Here is a 25,087-nt window from a genome sequence, read left to right as displayed (position 1 = left end):
AGGGTGGTTGGCATTGCGGAGAGGGTGGTTGGTGGTTGCATTTGGTGGTGGAGAGGGTGGTTGGTGGTTGGCGTTGTGGAGAGGGTGGTAGGTGGTTGGCGTTGTGATTGGTTCAAAATAACAATAGTAAAAGAAAAACGGCTACCTCAAAGATCACAGCCCAGGTGACACAAATAATTCCCATTAGACAATGGTGGGGAAATTTATCTGAACACAGACTTATCGGCATAACTGATCTAAGGACCTATATGGTGCTTTGCGAATTTCCACAGCCGTAACAATATATAGCAGCTTGAGCATCGTTCCACCTTTTCATGGCATTTTTCCAAGGCCACTTCAAATGTCAAAAGTAATAGGAAAATAATGACAATAGCATTTTAATAATAACTAGAACTGCCACTTTATAACTGCTGGCAGTGATGACCGGGTACCCACACGTGCGCCTTTGATACAACATGGGACTTTCTGCAGATGACAGTCGCAAAGTTTCACTTTGATCGGGTAAGTGGTTCCAGAGAAAACATTATTTAAGAGTGAAACAAACACAGGCTTGCTTCGATACGGCATGGGACTGAAAGGTGATGAACCGGGCAGCGCAGCACAAAGCGTTCAATTTCGTTATTACTGGCTTCCAGATTCAAATAATTAAATAATTCTGGGTGCCAAACCGTGTGACCGATCAGATTGAAATTTTAAACTTTTGTTTCACATGTCGCCTCAATTATAAATGTGAAGTTTCGCATATATAGACGCAGCGGCTCCAGAGCAAACATTAATTAATATTTATCCTTGAATCCAAGATGGCGGTCAAACCATGTGACTTATGACTTCGTAATTTTTACCACGTGTTCACACACGATGGTAGATGATAATTGCAAATTTTCGCTTCGACAGGTTAGGTAGTTCCAGAGAAAACATTATTTAATATTATTCTTAAATCCAACATGGCTGCAAAACCCTGGTCCCGATTCCATTGAAATTTCAAACCTTCATTCCACATGATTGTTCCATCACATCGCTGACGATTCACATTTATTGATACAGTAGTTCCAGAGTAAATATTAATTAATATTTTTCTTCAATCCACTATGGCCGCCAAACGTTGTGTCGTACCTCAAAAGGGGGTGAGAACTTTTTATTTGTCATGGAGAGGCGGTCATAGTGGTGGAGTTTCACCTGGATCTGTTCAGCAATTTCAGAGAAAAAGACGTTTAAAGTTATTATTTTTCAATCCAAGATGGCTGACGAACCATGTTAACTATGACATCACAAATTTATATTCTGCTTCCAATTGGGTATTGGAACACGTTTGTGAAATTTCGTGTTAATCGGTAAATGTGCGTTCTTCTATCCAAGATGGCCACCAAACCATGTGATATCTGATGTCATAATTGTTACCACGCGTGCATACACGATGGCAGATGATAATTGCAAATTTTCGATTCTTTAGGTTAAGCGGTTTCAGAGAAAACATTATTTAATATTTTTCATAAATCCAACATGGCGGCCAAAACCATGTGACCTATCAATTCGAAATTAACAAACTTATATCGCATACATGTCCCGAATATAATTGTGAAATCTCGCCTTCATTGGACCAGCGCTTCTGGAGAAGATGTTTGAAGGTTTTAGGGTTTTTTCAAGATGGCCACCAAACCATGTGACCTATCAACAAGAAATTAACAAGCTTGAGAAAGGACCTCTTGGGGAATATATCTGTAAAGTTTCGCCTCAATCTGTCCAGCCCTTCTGGAGAAGAAGATTAAAAAAAAACACTTAAAAACAAGATGGCGGCCGAATTACGTCATCGATGATGTCAAGAAAAACATTTTCGTCGGTGACTTTAGGAGTCGATGACGCACAAAAATTTCAGATTTTTCCCATGCGGCGTTCTACTTGACGAATTTTCACCGGTATACCGCTTCAGCTATGACGTCACGAAAAATCACACGTGTTCCCCATAGGGAGCTTAGTAAAATGTATCAAGCGAAAAATTTTTCCATTGCACGGTTTCTGAGATACAGAGGTCCAAAGTTTAGCGTTTTTTTCAAGATGGCACCCGTACCATCTTGCCATTCATTCACCATTCAAGATGACCAATGACGTCATAATTATAACATGAGTGTGCTATCAAAAAAGATGCATACTATGGTAAAAATTGTGTCGATCGGACTTAGCATTCCAGAGAAAATGATTTTTCAAGCGAAAAAGCCTACAAATTGCCGGCGGAAGAAGAAAAATAATAAAGAAATAATCTTAAGAATGACAATAGGGTATCCTGTACTGACAGGGTACCCTAATAAAAATGTTAACATTGCAGTTTTGCAAAATAATATTAACAATAATAACAGTACAATAATTGGCAGTAATAAAAAGAATAACATGACCCCCCCTCGCCCGTAGATAAATTTTAAGTTATTTTATGCGATGAAAATAACGGTAACCTCCTAATCTCACCCAACACCCATAAACATAAACTCATGCAAAAGCTGATCAAGGGGTGTGCGCCACTACCAATTGCTTGCCAAGCTCAACGTTTATCAAACGCTCGTTGGAATGCTTAAGCCACTCGGCGCGTGCCAGCTCGCTGCTTGGTAATGGAACACACCCCAGCACATGTGCTCACTCTCAGACCCTTTCCTGATTCTGCAGCTTGTGTGATGAAAAAATGGTTAAATACAGGTAATTTTCATCATTTTCCCCTTTTGTCGAGTTATTTTCCACTTTGAAGAACCGCTGGGGTAGTTTCGTTTCATATCCTTGGGACAGGTGCTCTGGCATTTCTGATTTTAAAACCGCAATGTTCCGCCGTACACCTGGCTTCGTCTATTTACGAACGAGAGGTTGTTTTGTGATCATAAAATAAATTGTAGTGTGGACTTGCTAGACAATATTGAAATGTGTTAACATGAGGAATTATACAATTTTTACCCCGTGGGGTCTTTCACTCCAAGGGGTCTAAGCGCCGCTCGCGTTCTCTCTTTTCTTGTGTACAGTTCATTTGAACGTCTATTTCTCCATTATTCATGAACAGAATTCGATGAAGTTTTACAGGCAAATACTGCACACATATATGCAGGCACTAACTGAGCCCAAAGTGTGATTCCAGCCCGCGGCCCTCTCGGCCCATTTTTTAAAAATTGCTATTTCTCGGTTATTCGTGAAAAAAACCGGACCATATTTAACAAGTATATTCTTGAGGTCACTCTGCAGGCATTAACTGAGCCCAAAGTGAGATTATGACCCTTTGGGCCGACAAACGGCCCTCTCGACCCATTTAAAAAAAAATTGCTATTTCTCGGTTGTTCGTAAGCGGAACCGAACCAAACTTAACAGGGGGAACTGTGCTTACAAAATGGGACGTTTGCAACAGGAAAAGTGCAAAGCTTATCCTGCAACTGCTGCCTGCAGATTATAGCAAGTACTGAGGTGGTGGTAATATGAACTATTAATTGTACATTATGGAAAAAAAAGTAATCGATTTTCTTCAAAGTCATAATGGTAGATTTGTCATGTCTGTCCGTACGCCTTATGTGAGAATAAGCAAGCTGACTCAATGGATACCATATGCACCTTCCGATTCAATGACGGCTCAATATCTAGCATAATGCAGTTGTGCTCTGTAAAAAAAGGTAACTTTTGTTATCTACAAGTTTTGCAAACATACTCATCACAATGAAACAAACCGAAATGCACACACGCATCAAATATAAACACATACATAGTTGTGCGCCATTCTGGGTAGTGGTTCACGAGATGTTGAAGTACAGTTTGAGTCAGTGTTCCTGGTGTCAAAACCTGCAGATGCACCGTGATTCATAGCATGTCAAAGAAAAATAAAACCACAATAGTTAAAGCAGATTGCTATTAATGACGATGTTCAATTCACCAAAGTGGACAACAACACAAACAACAAAAAAGAACGCAAACAAGTTCCGCAGTCAATAGTTGATGGCCTCACCTGGTGCAGAACACTATGCATGACATCTGCAAGAAGTGGGCTACCTTGCACACTAAACACTTCATCACCTGAAAACAGAAAAGGTTAGGGATCATCAATTTGAAATGTACGATATGTGATTATCTGCCGATGTATGTAATAAAGGGGAGGGGGGGGTTAGGCTGTTAGTCGGGAAAATAAGAAAAGGAAATGAAAGGGAAAGGATTGTGAAAAGGGAATGAAACATGTCAGGGGGGAGGAGTTGGGAGGAGGGTGGGATGAGAGGGTGCAAGGAAAGAGGTGCATATTGTGCATGGATAGCGATAGGGATGGGAATGGTAAAAAAAAAAATCCTCTCCATCATTTATGCATATGCAATACATAGATGGACTGAGACATGCACGCGCCAAAAGCACCAAAATGGTCTGGACAAAGAATATAAAAGAACGCAATTGGGGCAAAGGAGAAGCAGTTGGGAGAATAAAAATTTCCATCATCTGCTGATGACCCCGATACAGCATAACTATCAAGGGGCAAGAGGCAAACAATGAAGAATGCAACTCCAGGAAAATGATCATCTGTCATTGGTCAGGAAGCAACTTGTGCACCGGCCCCACCTGTTACAGGGTTATCCAAGCTGATGTACGAGACTGCTTTCTGGTGCAGCAGAGAAAGGTATCCCTAGTGAAATTGGTGAAAACAAGAAGTACACAGTCAGAAATGCAAATGAAAAGGCAAAATAAGGCTATTGGTACAGATTAAGGGTGTTAGGAAATCATTACATGAAGAGGTCGTTTCTTTATCTCACCTCCAACCACTCAGTCGCTCCGACAGATCCAAACTCCCCACCATCCCAACTCAGAAATATGATGCTACGCCTTGGCTGGAACCCTGAAACAGAATTAGATGACAACCCTAATGGATGGACACATTAAATAGCAATGACCAATTCCACACCCACTGAAGCATGTAGTGCCTTATTGCTGGCTTGCATCATTCCCAAGAACATCACTATGCTACTGATGCAGGGTCTCCCCTCCTCCTCCCCCACCTTCATTCCCTGATCCATAGATTAGAGAAATAATTTAGAATTAGGCAATTAAACTGGCACACAATGTCCTCCTCTTTTCACAAGATCTGGGATATATATCCTTGAGAATGCTTGCAACAGCAATCTTGACGTTTCCTCCAAAGAACAGATCGCTAATGTACTCAATGATTCTCCAGAGAACAGATCACTAATGTACTCAGTGATTCAACGCTCTGGCTGACGCATACCCGGATATCAGTTTAAAGTCACCAAAATCTAACAAATTAATCCTAAACCTAATCAATTAATCATTGTTGCACGCCCCACCTGCCCACCAAATTTTGTCCGAATCCATCCGTAACATTTTGAGATATTCTGTTTCAGGCAGACAGACAAACAGGGGTGGGAACAACCTCCGTTCACCTTGGCTGGTGGAGGTAATGAAGTACAAATGAATGAGATGAAGTGATAGATGTGATTCAAGTGACAACATGCCTTGAAAGAAAAGCACCTGTTTCCCAAAAGAAGAGGATAATGTAAATAATTGTAGATGTCTGGAAATTCCAGTTCTCTTCTTCACTTATTACTTACTGCCTTTCCAGCAGTTAGAAGTAACAGAGAGAAAATGGATTTCCAGAAATATACATATACACACATTTATACATATACACACCATATAAAAAAAAACACTGCGTGTTTGTGTATTTGTTTGTGTGATGTCTGTCCCCCTTCAAAAGGACGATTTAAGAATGGTTTTAAAAGCCAATCTTTTCACACGACCGTGTGTTCACTGCGGTCTATTTATTCAGGATATAAAAACTCGAAAAACATTTTCATTAAAGAGTAATTATGTCTCTTCTTTTGGAAACATGGGCAGTGACTTGCAAGCGGGACCCAATGGCGGTGTACTGAAGTGTTTAAAAAAAAACAAAACAAAAAAAAAAACCCAATAAATACAAGGCACAGGGAGGTGAAATTTGCTGCATGTGATGTGTAACACGTGCAGAGTAAAATGAGTGCTTATTTACATATGTGTGATGTCTAATAAATAAAGAAGATATAAGCACACGTGACACGAGGCCGAGGCTTCAGGCTTTGGCATGCGCACGAGGATGTACCCTCAAAATGAAAGGTCCCAGAAGATCAAGAAAATAGGATAACATTTGTACATGTAGTGTATTAAAATAACGCTTTTTCTTACTCGAAAACATCATATCTTACAGTCTGAATATTTTGAATATAATAATTCCAACCCATCATTTTTGATGGGCTTTTATAGGACAATATTTGTACATGTAATGTATTAAAATAACGCTTTTTCTTTCTACAAAACATCATATCTTAAAGTCTGAATATTTTGAATAAAATAATTCCAACCCATCATTTTTGATGGGCTTTTACAACAGTATGTATATATAAATATATCAATACCCAGAGATTTAATCAACTGCATGATAGCAGAACTTCCATGTGAACATCACACCAAAAACAAAAGTAAAGGTTCCATTGAAAAAAAAAGTGAACGATTGTCATTGCTTTAGGATTCATATTGTTGAGGACCCAGCGTCGCAGGGGGAACCACGAAAGAGTGGCTGTCTCGGGTTCCTCTCTGCACTCACCAGGAATCGCAGGCAGTCACACACGAATAACTTTGTGGTGCGACGGGTCGCAAATCAACCGCAAACGGCAATAACTTGACCACGTGACTTAGGTATACTCTTGTTGGACAGAGGACCCTAAGGACACGTGGCATCCTTATCGGGGTATCGCATCCTCAGTATGTACTTGCGTTATTTCGGTTACATACTCGATCAGATGCAGCCGAGCGGAACTGCCAAGTCCTTATCGGCTATTTAACACATTCTTGGGGAATAACGTCCTGGTGAAGTTAGGATGCGGGCCATGCTGGACCAAGGGAGGAAAAGACAAAAACGAGCTGGGAACATTTCTAACAACACATTTATTTTAACAAGGAGCAAGGAAAGTTATGTGGCACAGTAATGGGATTTATTGCAAATGTACAACAGGGAAAGTAAGGAATTCACAGGGTATGGCAAAAGGCAAACAATATTTACAAAAGAAGACAGTGCAGAATTATCTTGAATATTCTTTCTTATACAGTCTTAACTTATGCTACGACAGGCACCATTTTACACACACATACACATACCCGACGAAAAGTAGAGATAGCCCACAGAGCAAGCAACAGTTAAGGATCAACGACCTCCCAATACCTGGTGCGGCCAGCAGACCTGCGCAGCCCAGAACGCTGAGGAAAAGGGAGGAGGGAGAAATACTGTGGGCATCTCGGATGCTTTTCTCAAACATCTCGTGTTTGAGAGGTGCAAGTGTAATGTGACGTAGGGTGTGGCACAGTGTAAGAGGAAGAATGTGAGGTATAAATCAGCTTGGTTCACTCTCAAGTTCGCTCTTGGGTTTTGCTGTGAAAAGAACAGTTGGTCGGGCTTGCCCTCGTTGATTGCTCTTTTGCGTCCACAGTTGACGAGAGATAGATGGTAGAAGAAAGATGCATGAGAAAAGATCCTATCGTATATCATGTAAGAGTCTGTACGTGGAAGTGTCGCTGCAGGATGCAACCTAAATGAGTGATGTTGAAATGGAGCAGTTCCAGCTCGCAGCAGCAATGCGTGACCCCACGCCTGGTCACACTGACTGGACGCTTGGCCTTGCGCCGCCTCCCCAGCAAGGTCCGATGTCTGGCGATATTTTCTCCTGCGATCTCTCCAGCTCTGGCCCGAGCGATCTGCTGCTGCCCCCAGCGATCTGCTCAGAATGAGCTGCACACGCTCTTTTTATGAGCCCTGGACAAGGAGGGAAGGAGCCAAATCTCAGATCAAAAGGAGCTCAAACTAAATTGAGCTCCCCAATAGGTCCATAGTGGTCATAGCCACGTCCCACCAGGCCCAGAAAGCGAAAGATGGCTCAGCCGCCGGCCAACAGGGGCACGCGCAACAGCTCCTGACACTTACATGGGGCCGTGGTTTTTGAAGGTGCTCTCTGGACCCGAACATGTGTTGGCCTTCATTCAAACGTAGGATTTTAGGGAAATCCCTGCACTACCCGTAGGTCCTTAAACAAGTTCCAGCACACATTTGTGCTTCAAGTTATGCCCCGAAATAACCCGACCTACATCTCCTCAGTGTCTTTTGAGGCTGTGGTAAATGTTCTATGAATATGTGGCAGTTGAGGTGGTTGTAGAGTCGCAGGAGCAAGTTGTGGCATTTGTAGTGAAGTAGCATTATGTTGTGGCATTGTGGGGAAGAGGTGGAAGTTCCTTGAAACGAGAAGTGGTCATGGTGAGCGTGGTATAGTTTGGTGAGCAGAATAAAGGTCTGAGGCAAAATGGTGGTTGAGAATTGGCGTACAGTTTTGAATGGAAAATTGGCACGCAAATGCAAATGAGGCGCTCGCAGCGTGCTTGCTTGGTTACTCGTAGTCTTTACTGATCTGTGTGCATGTTTGTTTGTGTGTTTCGTATGAGAGAAAGGGGGTGGAAGAATGCAAAGATTGAAGGTTGAAGAACCCTAACTGCGGGAGTCCGACAACGCATCTTTCCCCTTTACCCACGAGACATATGGAAAAGACTAACTAAAACACATACTTTTGAAATAACTGCCTTTGGATCACTGTGTGTTGTGTGCCATTGCCTTGGAGGCATGTGGTTTTACAGAACCACAACAATAAACTTCCTGTTACAGTAAAGCTTTATCACATTGATGAGGCTGACAAGTTTGTCAAAGTTACCATGTTTGGTGAGGTTGGTAAGAACCCGTGCAATCTCAAGCATCAATGCAGTGCCAGATGCCGATTCAGCGATTGCAGGACCGGACGCATCTCGTTGAGCCCCAAACATCACATATCGGTCTGCAAAGTGATAAAAGACCTAATTGGCATGGTTGTTGATCCCCTATGATAATTATGACTTTCACCAAGGGGAACTCTCCGTACCAGGCTCCGAGTGGCCCTGAAGGACTCCGATGATGTTGTGCAGCGTTTTACGAATGTCCCGATTAGTGACACTCATGTGCAGGTGCACGGCCATGGGGGAAAGCAAGCTCCCGAAGTGGTAATCCACATCGCGTAATCCTCCCTGCCATGTTGAAGGCACCAACTCACCTTTCAGGTTTCTGTGATAATAAAAATTGCAGTCACACCAGCAATAACCTCGACAAACCACACAGGATGAACTGCTGTGGCAGTAAACACTGTAGCCAAACCACCAAATATGGCACAGCACAACTTCATTCTGGGTTTGCTTTTACAACAACCACCAAGACCATTCATTTAAAATCTCATGACCTACATTATGTGCTAACATTCATGGTTTTATGCAATACACACAAAATTTCCACTTCAAGCTTTAGGGACTTGGGGAAGGGGGAATACTTCTCCCCAACAAGTGATTCAGCCTGGTGTTGGCTTGGTATCCTAGGGTCCTGAGTTCGAGCCCCGTTTTTCCACTGAATTAGCATCAGGGGGTTGACCCAGCCTGTCATCCTTCTGAGGTCGGCGAAATGAGCACCAGTATCCTGGTAATAGGGGTACTGCATCAGCGGCATAGCCGCGACCCTAACCAATGATGCAACCAGCAGGCAAAAAGGCAGCACACGATGGGAACAAGTGATTTGATGAGCTGCACTTAAACAAAATGGGGAAAAAAATGAAGATCAATAACTTTATGAATTTAATGGATCAATTAACAATGTTAGGGAAGAGCAAACAAATCCCCATTTCCCCCTTCCATCACCCATAAACAGCACACCTGAAGATCGTCTGCGCTGCCTGACCACTGATGGGCTGGGCTGGGATACCTGGCAAGCCCGAGGATGGCACAGGAGGGAACGGCGTGTTGTTGAATGATGGGAAGCCAGGTGTATATGGATCTCCATACCCATAGTGAACCTGTGTTCAGTAACCATAGCAAAGACTTTGTTCAGGAAAAAAATGTCAAAATTGTTTTGATACAGACATGGATATTTTGTTAAATGGAGACTGGTAATAAATTAGATCGACATATTTTATAAACAAGACAGAGTAATGCACGTAGATTAGTAATTTGAGGGAATCGGTCAATCATTGTATTGGAAACAATAACCAAAATCATCCGTTTTGTCCTTGAATGCATGTGTTGAAAACAAAGATGGCAGCAAGCAAACACGTGAGGTCGTAAAGAAGGTGGAATAGTGAATCACACTCACACTGCAGTGTCTATAATTTGAGAAGTGTCTGTTTGTGGGTTTGACTTTAAGTATTCCAAAACTGCTGGACAGAATGAGTTGAAAACTGCTGGTTGTATTCAGGATGTGATAATAAAGATACTGTGATGTGATCATGATGATGATCAGGATGCGATTTGCTGTGATAATCAGGATGGGATGTGATGCTATCCAACGATCAGGGTGTGATATGATGCGTTTGTTACTTGTCAAAAAAATTAATTTTTTTGACAAGTATGTTGATCACCTCCGTTTGTTTGTGCGTTTGTGTGTTTGTTTGTCTGTACGCTCACCTCCAGCCCAAACTGCTCCACCGATGGTTCTGAATTTTTCACAAATTAATGTCACCGACCCTGCGACGGTTCTGCATTGAAGTTTTGTAAAATTTGGTACAAGGTCAACCGTATAAGGCCATAAGGTTAACCCAAAATAGGTCAAATTTTTAAATTGTTTCTAAAATTGTCAATTTTCATCCGATTGACTTGAAATTTGAAGAGCATTTGCATATCAGGTCTCTGAATTCCACCACCTATTATTTTTGAGGTAAACAGGCCAAAACGTCAACATCGACCAAATTTCTAAAATCCTCAATTTTAATCCAATTAACTGGAAATTTGAAGAGCATTTGCATATTAGGTCACTGAATTCAGCCACCTATTATTTTTGAGGTCTACATAGGCCAATAATAGGCCAATATGGGCCAAATTTTCTAAAATCCTCAATTTTCATCCAAGTGACTTGAAATTTGAAGACCATTCGCACGGCAGCTTACTCAATTCAAGCACCAATTATATTGAGGTCAACATAGGTCAAAAGGTCAACAGAGGCCTAATTTCTAAAATTGAATAATGGGGCCAAAAACTATATATATATATATATATATATATATATATATATATATATATATATATATATATATATATATATATATATATATATATATATATATATATATATATATATATATATATATATATATATATATATATATATATATATATATATATATATATATACATATACATATATAGCCTAGTGTTGGCGTAGTGGTTAGGGTAGCGGCTTGGGATCCAAAAGGTCCTGAGTTCAAGCCCCGTTGGCCGCTTGAATTAATTCACACCAGAAGGTTGACTCAGCCTGTCATCCTTCCGAGGTTGGCGAAGTGAGTACCAGTGTACTGAGCCCGGTGTATGCCCCAGTTAAAATAGGTGTACCATATCCCTGTGTCGTAAGAGGTGACCAGGGTTGCGTCAGGAAGGACATCCGGCGTAAAACCTGTGTCAAATCATTATGCGGATCATAACAGATGATCCGCTGTGGCTACCCCGAACGGGAGCAGCCGAAAGAAGAAGATATATATATATATATATTATATATATATATATATATATATATATATATATATATATATATATATATATATATATATATATATATATATATGTACACACACATATACATATAGGGTGTCCCAAAAGTCACCTAGGGATTTAGAAATTAAATAACATTTCCGTTTTATAATAATTTGTTTTTCTTTTCTTTTCAGAATTTAGATGAACATTTGAAAAATTACCCATGGAAAAATTCACAACTGAACAAAGAACCAAAAATCGTGGAATTTTATTTCAAATTTCATTGATCAATTCTTCTCACCCAAAGAGCTTGGACACCGGATAATTTGGCGAAATTAAGAAATTTCTCGTCCATCACCTTCTCCTGATTTGATGCTTCTCGGTTATTTTCTTTGGGATTACCTAAAGGAGCGTGTATACATCAATAAGCCCCATACAATTCAGCAACTCAAGGACAACATCTGTTGTTGTCCTATCAATGACTCCTGGTCCTATCAATGTCTATTCTGCCAGGGGGGGGGGGGAGGGGGGCGGAGGAGACTTCTGTACTTATTTTGTCAATACATCATCACATCATCTCATAATCACCTCCTCTCTTTTGCAAAAGGTCTTGGTTCCGAGATTTCCTCGAGTGAAAACTTTGCGGTCAGGACATTGGCTTAAACATTGGCAATGTTTAAGCACATTGGCTTAAACAGCAACTAGAAGATAACCCGAACAAAGCATGGCATAACACGGATGTGACGCTGTAGTATATCGTGAAATGAGTGCCTGTTATCGAAAAAAGCAGAGCATACTTATTAATGTTAACCCAGTCCACTGTAAACGATGTTATCTGTGTAGTAGAAGCCGTCTTTGGGTTGACTCAGTTGTGGCAGTATTTTGAATCCCATTTGGGGTTGCACGTAAATGTTAAGAAGAGGTCAGGTTACAAGTATCGCCGAACGATAGCCATTGGATCCTGATGCAGTTGATGCATATTTCGTGGGCTTCGGAAGGACAACTCGGCGACCGATTGAGGCACCGTCAGTATCCCAGCGGCGACTGCATCAGATAGTCCATGATACAGCTCCGCCCACAATTGCCGTTGATTGTGGTAGACGTAGTTCAGGCGTCCTTGTTCAACCTTTGCGTATTGATGGACAATATATTGTTGTAGTAATCTACCACTGTCCACTATGTAGTATTACATTAAAGTTACTTCTAACCATCAAGTGGTAAGCGTAAAACTCCAGAGTAATGACTCATTTGCCATCTCGTTTCTTGATGGTAAATTTCCAGCCCAGATCTCCATGTGGTAGTAGCAACACGTAATAAAGAGGGTCATAATCGGGGTGGGTCTCATTGATGCGGATAATGTCACGATTTTCCGGATCCAAGGCTTGACCGCTTGTACAAACGATGTCGCAGTGCGATGGAACATCAGCACTTCCCGGTAAGATAACTGCTACTTCTGCTGCCGTCGGTAGATTTTTATAGCGCCGCAAATCTGTCGTTGGGTCCGCCCTCAAAACAAACTTTATGGAATCATTTTCTTCTCTTTCCAGTAATTCAGTGGCTTGCTTATAAGCACTTACGAACGGATTACAGTCATGCAGTACTGCCCGTAGCTTTTTAAGCAAATCATGGTGCAGGTCGCTGTTCCATGCTGTTCGATGAGCGATTTCGTTGGCAGTGTCATAGATATAGATTTGCGAAAACTTTGGCGGTTGACCGCTCCCGGGGAAAAAAAAATTCCCGATTCTATGATAAACACTGGCATGGATTCTGAACGTATATGGGCCCCTTGTAGGCAACACATCTTCCTGTACACCCAATGACGCGAACGCTAAACTCGAGTTATGCCCGAATGTTGGATCGAAAATCCCTTACTTCAGGTGTGCAGTCCTTGAAAAGGTGCTGCAAGAGGGGAGGTGGTTCACTGATGTTGGGAAGAACAATTTTTCCTTACATACAGGAGGTGTAAAAGTTAGCGTACACCCCGAGGAAACCGGAATGCAGTTCAACTTTCCACATGAACGCGCCACAGGAAGAGCACAGTGTCCATCTTGCCAATGCTGTGTATGGGGGGAAATGGTCTCTCATTGTAGTCTTGCAGTTCACCGACAGCGTGTGGTGAGATATTCTTTTGATAGCTGCGCTTCCTATTTCGTACTGCTGTTGCAGGCATGTTTGCATTTTTACGTTTCGGCATCTTGTGGCTTACAGAATTGCTCACTACAGTCTGGAAGGACTGGAAGGAAATAAACAAGGCCTCGCACACACTCAATCTGGCCATGCTATTCGTCCGGTGTTCGTATGGTGGGGGGTTATCGGCTGTTTCAAGTTGGGGACCCATCACAGCTATTTTGGAGCCTTTTGTCACGGAACTCCGATAATGGATCCGTTCCAAAAGGGGACATTTGGAATCCGAAGCAATACTGGACATGTGTGCCAAAGCTCAGACTCATCCCTCCACCACGTCTCTCAGAAACCGTGGCAGTTTGTTCATTTAATAGTATAGATAGAAGATGGCAAATGATGCATTCATCGTGAACTACGACATCCAGTCGAGAGCAGCACACCGAGCATACATCGTCTGTGGTACTCACATGGCCCCTGAATGTCTGGTTGAGAGGCAGTGGTGGCATATCCATGGGCCCGTAAAAGTCTGCTGGATCAGGATACACCAAAACCCCCACACAGCCATTCGTCTCTGCGTTGGCCACCTACACACACCATGCCACACGATACACCTTCGTGATGAAACTCTCCATGGAATGTTCAGGAGTTTAAATAAAAATAATTAAACAGCATTTTTCTTCCTACCTTCTCAGCATTGCTTATATTTCCAGCACGAAGCAAAACGATGGTGCCATTGAGTTGGGAACCCAGTTTTGTACGCAAGAGCTCAAAGTCCTCCAAACGTCCGTAGTTTACATAAACCAGCACACCCTTAAAGAACAAGCAAAATCATGTATTCAAAATACCTCAACGGGCACAATGAGCCATTGCTATTCTACCTTGGTTGGTGATGGCTAAAACTATAATTTTTGGGAGAAATGTGGGACCAATCGATAAAAATAACAATCTGCTGCAGAAAATACAATAAAATAACCGAACAAACTATTTCTGCGCGATCCCGCTCCCGTCTCTTCAGTCCAACAACTTACCGTGGCATTACGGCTGGGGCTGTAAGCAAAAAATGCATCCGAATCTTCAACAAGGTCTTTGACCGAACCAGGAGGATGCAACAGTTGCACAACGTTTGGATGGTTCCTTTGACAAAAAAAGTGAAATCAAAATGATTGGAACACTTGTTACATATACCTACTCGATTTAAGAGATACCTGATCAAAGCCAAAGATTAGTGTTATGCTCAAACATAAAACTAGAAGTATGGAGTGTGGATTAACTGCACGACAAAAAAAAAAAGAAAAAAGATTTTGTGATAATCCATTGAAATGGATTTTTTAAAATTCATAAATAAATGGAAAATTAAAAAAAAAGACCATGTTCCTCTTCAAAAAGTGGGCCAAACTAATAATATAATTAATAATGATGCATTTCATTGTATGAGCTGGCAGGATAGCTGAGAGCACTGTCTAGCCTTGGTGTAAATCCCAACCCAGCTATAAACTGTAATCCTAGTGTTTTACAGGCAGGGTGATTCATCAGTGTGTGCAGTCCATTGGATGGACATAAAATCTTGCTGCCCCATCTGCTGGCATTAGTTGGGGGATGTTGAAGATCCAACATGGTCTTTCATGAAAAAGAGTTCGTGCCGACACTGGCTAAATTCCAAATTCCTGCACGCTCAATCGGGTATTCTGCATCAGAGCGGCTACCCATCCAGGATTGTAACCTTCGTGAAGAGACTGCTTCGGCAAAACCGACGCTCTTTAAGGTGTATGGTGTGTTGATGACCATTTCAATGTATTCCTGCACAATCTCTGGTTCACACTCATGAAAACAACTACTTGAATACTCGCATCGACATGTTTTGAAGTGCCATTGTACCGTTACAGCCATGGGTCAATTCCGGTTGTCTGGGTCGAATCCTGCTGGTCGTGTCAAAATGACTGCAACCACCAGCCAAATCCACGATACCGAGTAAGTTTCCTGGCCTGTTTTCCACATTACAATACTCGTAGGACCGTGGAATTAACCGAGTGAAGTGCCGATAGATGCACATGACAGATCTAATTCAGCCGAGTAAACTGTTAGGCCACGAGTGCAGTCTGAAGCAGTTTGAACAGCAATCCAACTACTGCAACCAACCTACACCACCAAACGAAGCAGAATTCACTCCAAGACAAAGTGAATTAAATAAAACCAAATGGCATTGGAGAAGGATTACACTAAGAAATCACTATAAAAATAAATGATGCAACAAACAATAAAATCACCCCTTAACCCTTACCGATACATGCTCTCAAACAAACCAGAGATCTTATCGAACCAGCTTAAAAAGGCCTTCATGCACACATCAGGAGACAGACATAGGGATTGACAAAACAATGAAGAGTTTGGTGGGCATACAGGAGGTAGAGATGTGCATGAATGAGTGTGGTAGCAGCTCAATTGTTTTGGGGCGAGTGAGGTGGATCGTTTGTGGGGCACGACATCGTTTCGCAGTTCAAAGGACAAGGCAACCGTTCACCAATGAAGCATACTTGTCCTCACTGCAGAAAGCCTCTCCTTGAGCTGATTTCTAGAAACCTACTGAGCTGATTTCTAGAAACCTACTGAGCTGATTTCTAGAAACCTACTGAGCTGATTTCTGGGAAGGTCCAAGGTCTCTCCTGGCACTTACGAAAGACTCCTTCATGAGCCGAAAACGCCAAAAACTGCGAGCGTAGCGGCTGGGGCATAATCCTTCTGAGGTAAACCGAATGCCTTTAATGACACCCATCACAATTTCCTGCCAAACTTGCACTACAAGATTGGCATGCGCTTTAAAAGAGAACATAAAGGACAGATTTCGGGAAAACAACTTCAAACAAAGCCAAAGGCTTGGTAGGGGTAAAAACAAACAGGATGGCAGGGAAGATGAACTGTCTATCTATGACATACGCAACACACATCTATTGCATTAATAGTACGTCACGCTTGTACTCAAAAAAATACGAATAACTAACTAATTGTATACTGTATTAAACAGTTTTATCAACTCGGACCATTTCCACAACAATACTACAATTCGAGAAGTGTCTGTCTGTTTGATTGTTCATTATTTTTTGTTGTTTGACTAATATGCACTTCAGAACTGCTGGAGAGAATGGGTTGAAACCTGGTATTTGCATGGAAAGGTTTCAGGTTTTACATTTAAAAAAAATAAAAATAAAAATAAAAGTCACGAGGGTTCAGGGTGGGGGGAGCACCCCAATTCAATGTAAACAGCACATGTATGGCATAGCACGCACCCGGTGGGAGGGGTTATTTCAAGTCGTCCTAAAATACCAAAATTCCAGAGAAATTATCTGTCCGGAAGGACGGGTTCTTCCTGAGATATGCCTAATCGTGCATGTGTAGGGTTGTACGTATTTAGCATGGGAGGTGAATTAAATATTTAACCAAACCTTGAGGTCATTTATGTTAAATGTTTAAACACCCTTTAGAATACAATCTTTTAATTTTTACCCCACGCACGCAAAGCGAAAAGCAGGATAAAGCAATTGGTTAAATGTCCATCTGTCCATCAGTCTTATCAGTTTATGATTGAGGAACAACTTATTTAAATCTCACATTATATTTTGAACACGAATCAGAGCATTAATATGAAGACTCGTCTTTCGTTTTACCATACCTTGGCTCCGAATTCCAGATTGCACATACGCAGAGAAGAGTGAGATAATATTTTTACTTTGTCTGACTGCCTGGCGGTCAAACAAAATTGAAGATCATGCCAAACAGGAAACTTAATGTTTTTAAGGACGTCATAAATGACAAAAACAGGCACGAAGAACTAATGTGATGTGCTAAACACGGTGATGTAATAGACACTGGGGGAAATGGTGGTTAAAAACCAGAATTTATTTATTTATACTCCTTCAAACCTCTTTAAACCTATAATTATATTGAACTATGTGCTTGAAGAGTGAAGACCACAAAATCACCTTCATAATACTTCCAAGAACGATGCAATATATTGTTGTGGTTGACCAAATTCGCAAACCACCATTCAGGTCCCTTAGGTGAGATATCTCGGTAAGTATATGTGTAGTTAGGCCCAAACCCGTTGTCTAGAGGGAATAAATGTCATTCATGCGTGCTGCGACTCTTCAGGATAGCCGTTTTTCTTTTACTATCTTTATTTTGGACCAACCGCCATTGTTACCACCGCCAACCGCGTCTCAACAGTCATCACAACATCAACCACCCACCGCGGCGCCGCTTCACCACAACAGCCACGACCTTTACCGTCACACCTCGCAACCGTCGCATCGCCACCGTTCTTGCGCCGCTTGTGGGTACCGGTATTGGACTCGTGCAGGGCGCGCGCCGAACAGCGTGTACAAAACCACGGACTTTCCGCTCCAAAAACGACTCACGCCCACTTTTGTTCCGTCCAATCGGTGAGCAAGGGGCGATTTGGCCCCGCCTCCAGGGCGTTGGAGGGCGGTCGCTATATGCAAATTCATGGATCAAAATGCATTCATGTCCACTTTTTCTCGGGCCAATGGGGAGCGAGGTGAAAGGTCGAAGGCAGGGGGTCAAAGGCGAAGCCACGGGGCTTATATAAGCGGCTGCGTTCGTCAGAAAAGTGTCGTCGTGTGCGTTGGAGTTGTGTGTGCAGTTGGGAGTTCGCGGAGTCGGAGGGAAGAGGACGGAGCTGTGGAGAGGCGGCGGCGGCGAAGGCAGACGAGGGGGTGCTCGCGTCGGTGCCGGGAGCTGCACACCAGGGAGGCCGACGGCGCGACCTGGTCGAGGTGGAGACGCTCGTCGCGGGACCCGAGACAGAGTAAAAATCCTCCTTTCCCCGAGCATCAGCAACCCCCTCCTGTTTCCCCCCGCGCTGAGATAGTGCGACCAAGGGGGCCCCCTTCCCACCCCCTACCAGACACTGTCCGCGAGGCCCGCGGAGTTGAGGCACCACCGCCACTCCGCGTCTCATCACCAGACGGGTAGGCCCGACACGGTCTCGGCCCCAGGCCCGCCTACCCCCTCATCCTGGAGGGTGGTTCTCTTTTCTTTGCTTTGGGAATGTGTGTTGTCGGCGCCGTCTGTGAAGTAAAATTGTATAAGTGTTGCCGTGTGCTCGCGTAATCGGTATTAGATCTGCATTGTCGCATTTGCTTTTTGTCTTCTTTTTTATGTGCTTTTGGTGGAATTGTACATGTGTGCTTTCCGTTCATCGCGAATAAATGTGCTTTATGTTGAACTGTTTCCCGCTTCGCTTCGTCATTTCTCTCATTGAATCCTCATCTTGCTTCACGTAAAGGGTTGGTAGTGGGCTGAATACGCCCGATAATTAATCGAACCGTCGAGGCCGACGATAACACCGCTCGGTTATCCCGATAGTACGGAACGGGTCGCTTAAGTGGCCCGTGTCCGAAGTCGACCTGCGGCGAGGTGCGATCGCCCGGTCTACCCTCCGTGTGGGTACTTAGGTAGGTCGAATTTGGCGAGCAACCCTATCCCACGCGGGGGCCGATTGGCTCGATCGCGGTGAGACCGAAAGGTCGACCCGTGACTGGTTCCCGGCGTTAGTCCGAGAGGGTCACGACTGGATTGTCCGTCCGGTGGGCGACGTGCCGCGATTCGAGTTACGTGGCCGTCCGCACGCCGGCGGGCGCGAATCCGTAACACTGGTGTCAGGTCGTGCGATATAAATCCATCGCACTCCTCGCGGCACTGGTATCGGAGAACAGGAAAACGGGCTTTCCTGTCTCCAGCTAAATTCACGGGAATCGGTCCAGGGCTGAGAGAAGCGACCCCCGATTCCCTCCAAATTACGAGCGATTCAAATTAACCCTTTAAGAGAAGCAAGATGGCGTCTCAAGGCGAGCGGGAGCCGGGGGTATTAGGTATGTGTCGTCGTGTAGAATCCATGGCTCAGGATGAAATCCCCGTGCAAGAAATGTTAATTGTACAGGAAAACGAACTCGCCCAACTGAACCCAGAGCCCGAAATGGGTGCGGCAGCGGCCGCGGTGTATGACACCTCCCCTCCCCCTCTCCACCAAAACCCTTCCCCAACCCCTGCCGAAACGGCTCACCCAAGCGCACCCGACATGGCCCAGCTATGCGCCATGCTGGCGGCAATGACAAATGAAATGAAAAACGAAATAAAAGGAATGAAGGAAAAGATGGATGCAAACGCAAATGAATTTATAAACGAAATAAAAAGCATGAGCAACCACATGAAGGAGGAAATGAAAGAACTATGGGGTGAGACGCAGAACATGGGCCGATGCCTGCAGGCGGGCATGAAGGCCGTGACCAGGGAGCTGGGAATGGCGACTCCACGTGTGGGAGCAAACGAGCTGGGAGGGGGTGCAGCGGCTGATAGGCCCGCGGTGGAGGCGGGTAAGAAAATAATTCGGGAGACAAGAGACGAGGTGAAAGTAATTGGGAGGGAGAGAAAAGAACAATTAATACGGAAAGCAAGGATGAGGTACGCGGAGATCGTGAAAGAGCAAGGAGTGAAAAACAGGGAAGGACGGGAGCGACTTAAAGAGAAAGCAAGGTTGACCTACATAAAGATAAGGGAAAGACGCCAGAAAGAAGCGGAGACTAATAGACAGGAGGGGACAACAGAAACTTATAAACGTATAGAGACACGGGAGACAAAAAAAATAGAGGAGAGACTGCATGATAATGACAAGGCTAGAGACGCACACACACACACGGAGGTAGTGGAGGACAATGGGGGTGAGCTCGCGGACTGGGTAGAGACCCGGTGCGAGCAGCTGGATGACCTCCTCCAGGAACGAGGGGAGGGAGTATGCCCCCTTGAGGCGAGTCACGACCAGGTGAGTTCGGTCGTGCTTTGCGAGGTTGAGGGGACGGGTGCTGTGGACAGGTGCACGGAGAGCTTGGGGGGTATAGAGGCCCCGGAGACCCTTGTGGGGACACGAATCCCCAGTGTGGTTGTCCCTGTGTGTGTGGTGCAAGGTGTGAGTGCGTCCCCGTGTGTGTGGTGTGGTGGCGATGGTGCCGGAGTGCGTGCTTCCCAGCACGCCGTGTGTGGATGAGGCCGTGTGTGTGGATGAAACGGCCAGTGTGGATGGGGCACCGCGGGTGAGTGCCCCCGCGTGTGTGGGTGAGGCACCGTGTGTGAGTGAGGCCGTATGTGTGGATGAAACGGCCAGTGTGGATGAGGCACCGCGGATGAGTGCCCCCGCGTGTGTGAGTAGTATGGTTTGTGTGAGTAGTGAGGCACGCGTGAGTGAACGGCCGAATGCAAGGGAGACCGTGTGTGTGAGAGAGCGGTATGTGAGGGAGATGTCGGTTGGCATGCGGGAGCACGCAGCCGCGTCTCCCGGTGTGAATGTAATGGAATTGAGTGTGAGCGTCGTAACACGCAGGTGTGCGTGTGTTGAATGGCGGCGACGACGGCGACAGAAGAAAGAAAGCCGAGTAGCGGCTGTAGTTGTTTCGGGGACCGTGCCGGGTTCACCCAGCAGTGAGCACGAGGTTCGTGCTGTGCAACGCACGAGGCCACCACGTGCTCGCTTGCGAGAGTGAAGTCCCGGTCCGGAAACGCACGCGGTGGATTTGCCGATCCCGCGGACGGACAAAGTTTAGGCAGGATAACGGATTTGGACCGGACGGGTTCTCCACGCGATCGTGTGTGTTAAGCTCCAACGGGCAAAGCACATGTGTTCGCGTGGGGAACCCCTCGAGACGTGGGGCTTGTGTTTTTTTTTTTATGCGCACGGTGACGTCATGGCTGCACGTGGGGTTGGAATCCGGCAGGAGGGGTATCCCTGCCGGATGGTACCGTCCAAGGAGGAACGAGGAGCACGTGCAGCTGCATGACGTCACGGGCAGGTGCAAAGTGCGCGAGCTCTGAGTTGCCGCGCTGGTGCTGCGCAGGTAAAGAAAAGAAAAAGCAAGCCTCACTTTCGGGTGCACAGGATTCCTGGGCAAGGGGTGGAAGACCCCCTTACCTGGGCACAGGATGGAAACTAGTTAGGGGGAAGGGTTAGCTTAGTTAGACCGACTTCATGGGGCAGGGGTAAGTCCTCATGGAGTCCGTGGAATGGATTAGGTAGAGGGATTTAGTGAGCTTTAGGTTGGGAAATGGGAAATGATTTTTGATGATTTGGAAACAGTGACAGACTTGTGAATGTGTAGAGTTGACGTAGTTTAGCTACGTAGTGTTAAAAGGAACGTGCTTAGTTTAAGGGACGACGTGGGAGCACGAGTTAGTTAGGGGAGGTAGTTAGAAGGATGGCAGAGTTCAGTGGTGTGTGTGTTGAAGAGTTGTTGGTGAGTGAATTGGAAGCATGTGCTTGGTGAGTGAGTGAGGCCAGCGGGTCTGTGTGTATGGAGCGAATGGGGAATGCATGGTGCGATGAGTGATTGGGGGGAGGAGTGACTCCCGCCCAAGGGACCCCGGGGTCAGAGTAAAGTGAGTTAGGGGGTTAGTCAAATTTACAAAATGGAGGTCGTTTTGTTGTTGGTGGGAGTGTAGGCTCGAAACCCGTTTGGAGGGGTGCAGGAGCCCTGTTGACGGGCTTGGGAGCGTGGCTGCGAAAGGTGAGTATCGCTGAGTGGGTACCCCGGGCACCAGGCTAGTCGGCCGCGGTAGGCCAAGGGCCCATGGGGGGCCGGGATAGCGTAGTGGGCACGGGTGCGCCTGATTGGTGCGGGGGCCCGGGGCGCCATTAGCCGCGTGGGCAGTGTTGTGGGCATGGGTGACCCTCGGAAAGGGGCCTGGGAAGCCAGCCTGCCACGTGTGAGTTTCAGGGGAGGTGCCATAGGGGGCACTCCCCGGTGTTAGGGAGCTGGTAGGCTCGGAGGCAGTGTAGTGCCCGGGGGTGCCATAGCGGGAGATTCGGCAGAGGGTCGTGCCTGCCAAAGGGAGCCACGTGTCCCAGCCAGGAGACCGTGTGAGGGCACGGAGCGAAAATTGGGGGGCGAGGCCCGAAATTGTGAGGACACCAACACAGGCGACGGGAATCTGGGTTTATAGAACCAATAGTTTAAGCGAGAGGCGCTTGTTGAAAGCCCCGGGGTAGTTTAACAGTTAAATGGTTAGGGTAGATTAGGAGATGTACCTCTCCGCACCATCCATCCCCTCGCTGTCGTTGTGGGCCGCTGGACCCACTTTGGTTATAGATCGCTGAACTCTGGGGAGGCCATCCTGAGGCTTCGTTGGGCCTCGACACAGGACGCTAGCTCTCCCTTATTCCCCTCCGGGAAGGGAACGTAGGGGTTGGGAGTAGGCGAGGTGACAGGATAGGTTAGCCGAACAAGGACGATAAAGGGGGTTAGGGGACGATTTATAGTGGGGAAGTAAAAAAAAAAAAAAAAAAAAAAATAAGTGGGGGCTAAATTGGTTTTTCACAAATTAAGGGGGTGGGTATAGACAGTGACAGGCAAAGGCGATAGGTGGGAGGGAGACAGGTAGGCAGGTCCGAGCCCGCCTTCCAAGTGGCCAGCACCACCGCACTCCCTCCACCAACCTCCACTGAACGGCAAAGGCTGGCCAACTTCATCGGCTGGCCGTGTTTTGCTTCAAGGCGGAGGCCGGCCAACTCCATCGGCAGCTGTTGTTTTGCTGCAAGGCCTGTGCCATCGGCTGGCCGTGTTTTGCTTCAAGGCCTGTGCCGGCCACTTCATCTGCTGGCTGTTTTTCTTCAAGGCCTGTGCCGGCCAGTTCATCTGCCGGCTGTGTTTGCCTGCAGCGGCCTTCTTCTGCGGGCTGTGTTTGCCTGCTCACCTTTGCCATGCCATGCCCACTGCCCCTGCTCACCAGCCCCCGTTCAATTTTGCTTTGCCCCCCCCCCTGTTCATTTCCATGTGCGCCAGGATCCGCAAGGCAACAGTTGCAAGCTGCGAGAACTGCCCTGTTGGCAGCTACAACACGGGCCTGCAGTGGCGGCCCGTGCACCGTGTTTGTGTCCATCCATCTATCCGTTGTGTTCATTGCGTGTGCCACTTGAGCTGGCACGGAGACTGCATTTGTGCAGCCCATGCACCGTTGTGGTTCACTGCGTTCAGTTCAAAAGGGAAGGCCTTGGACTGCGTGTGAGCAGCCAGCCACGTTCCCTGTCACCTGCATTGTTTTGAGCCAGAGACTGCATGCGAGCAGCCTGGCTCCCTGCTAACTGCTTTCTTTTTGCAGAGTTCAGTGATCCTGGGCCATGGTTTTGTGTAAAATTTGTAAGTTAAGGTTAAGATGTACTGTAAATATGAGTGCGCCCCCGGCATGTTTGTCTTAGCGCCGGCAATTTTATTTAAGTCGTCCGTGTGAGTGAGTTTGTTTAGGTAGTTACGCAGCCCTCAGGTTATTTATTTTGGGGACACGAATACCATGAATGTCGCACTCAGGGATCCGTAGGTAAAAAGTACTAGGGGAAAACTACACATGATGGCACACGAAAATTTGACGACTCGGGACGAGTCTGTAAAAAGGGGAGGGGGTAGTGTTGTGGTTGACCAAATTCGCAAACCACCATTCAGGTCCCTTAGGTGAGATATCTCGGTAAGTATATGTGTAGTTAGGCCCAAACCCGTTGTCTAGAGGGAATAAATGTCATTCATGCGTGCTGCGACTCTTCAGGATAGCCGTTTTTCTTTTACTATCTTTATTTTGGACCAACCGCCATTGTTACCACCGCCAACCGCGTCTCAACAGTCATCACAACATCAACCACCCACCGCGGCGCCGCTTCACCACAACAGCCACGACCTTTACCGTCACACCTCGCAACCGTCGCATCGCCACCGTTCTTGCGCCGCTTGTGGGTACCGGTATTGGACTCGTGCAGGGCGCGCGCCGAACAGCGTGTACAAAACCACGGACTTTCCGCTCCAAAAACGGATCAAAAACGACTCACGCCCACTTTTGTTCCGTCCAATCGGTGAGCAAGGGGCGATTTGGCCCCGCCTCCAGGGCGTTGGAGGGCGGTCGCTATATGCAAATTCATGGATCAAAATGCATTCACGCCCACTTTTTCTCGGGCCAATGGGGAGCGAGGTGAAAGGTCGAAGGCAGGGGGTCAAAGGCGAAGCCACGGGGCTTATATAAGCGGCTGCGTTCGTCAGAAAAGTGTCGTCGTGTGCGTTGGAGTTGTGTGTGCGTTGGAAGGAGTTCGCAGGAGGAAGAGTTCGGAGTTGGAGTCGGAGCGAAGAGGACGGAGCTGTGGAGAGGCGGCGGCGGCGAAGGCAGACGAGGGGGTGCTCGCGTCGGTGCCGGGAGCTGCACACCAGGGAGGCCGACGGCGCGACCTGGTCGAGGTGGAGACGCTCGTCGCGGGACCCGAGACAGAGTAAAAATCCTCCTTTCCCCGAGCATCAGCAACCCCCTCCTGTTTCCCCCCCGCGCTGAGATAGTGCGACCAAGGGGGCCCCCTTCCCACCCCCTACCAGAC

General features: G+C 45.9%; 1 protein-coding gene across 4 annotated transcripts in view; it reads right to left on the bottom strand.

The window, feature by feature from the left end:
* TFR2 (transferrin receptor 2) overlaps positions 1-25,087 on the bottom strand; it is a 59,556-nt gene that overhangs the window by 12,431 nt on the left and 22,038 nt on the right. For all 4 annotated transcript variants that reach the window (XM_085848788.1, XM_085848789.1, XM_085848787.1 and 1 more), the window contains exons 6-15: positions 14,712-14,817; positions 14,368-14,493; positions 14,151-14,267; positions 9,754-9,893; positions 8,940-9,118; positions 8,736-8,855; positions 4,749-4,831; positions 4,558-4,621; positions 3,962-4,029; positions 3,722-3,798 (exon numbers count right to left, since the gene is read on the bottom strand). In XM_085848788.1, coding sequence (XP_085704914.1) covers positions 3,722-3,798; positions 3,962-4,029; positions 4,558-4,621; positions 4,749-4,831; positions 8,736-8,855; positions 8,940-9,118; positions 9,754-9,893; positions 14,151-14,267; positions 14,368-14,493; positions 14,712-14,817 — 1,080 coding nt within the window. The remainder of the gene's footprint in view (positions 1-3,721; positions 3,799-3,961; positions 4,030-4,557; positions 4,622-4,748; positions 4,832-8,735; positions 8,856-8,939; positions 9,119-9,753; positions 9,894-14,150; positions 14,268-14,367; positions 14,494-14,711; positions 14,818-25,087) is intronic.

Source organism: Eptatretus burgeri, chromosome 12 (assembly GCF_056783735.1).
Source record: "Eptatretus burgeri isolate ZD-2024b chromosome 12, Ebu_testis_v1, whole genome shotgun sequence".
NCBI classification, from domain to species: Eukaryota; Metazoa; Chordata; class Myxini; order Myxiniformes; family Myxinidae; genus Eptatretus; species Eptatretus burgeri.
This window is presented reverse-complemented; position numbering and strand designations above follow the sequence as displayed.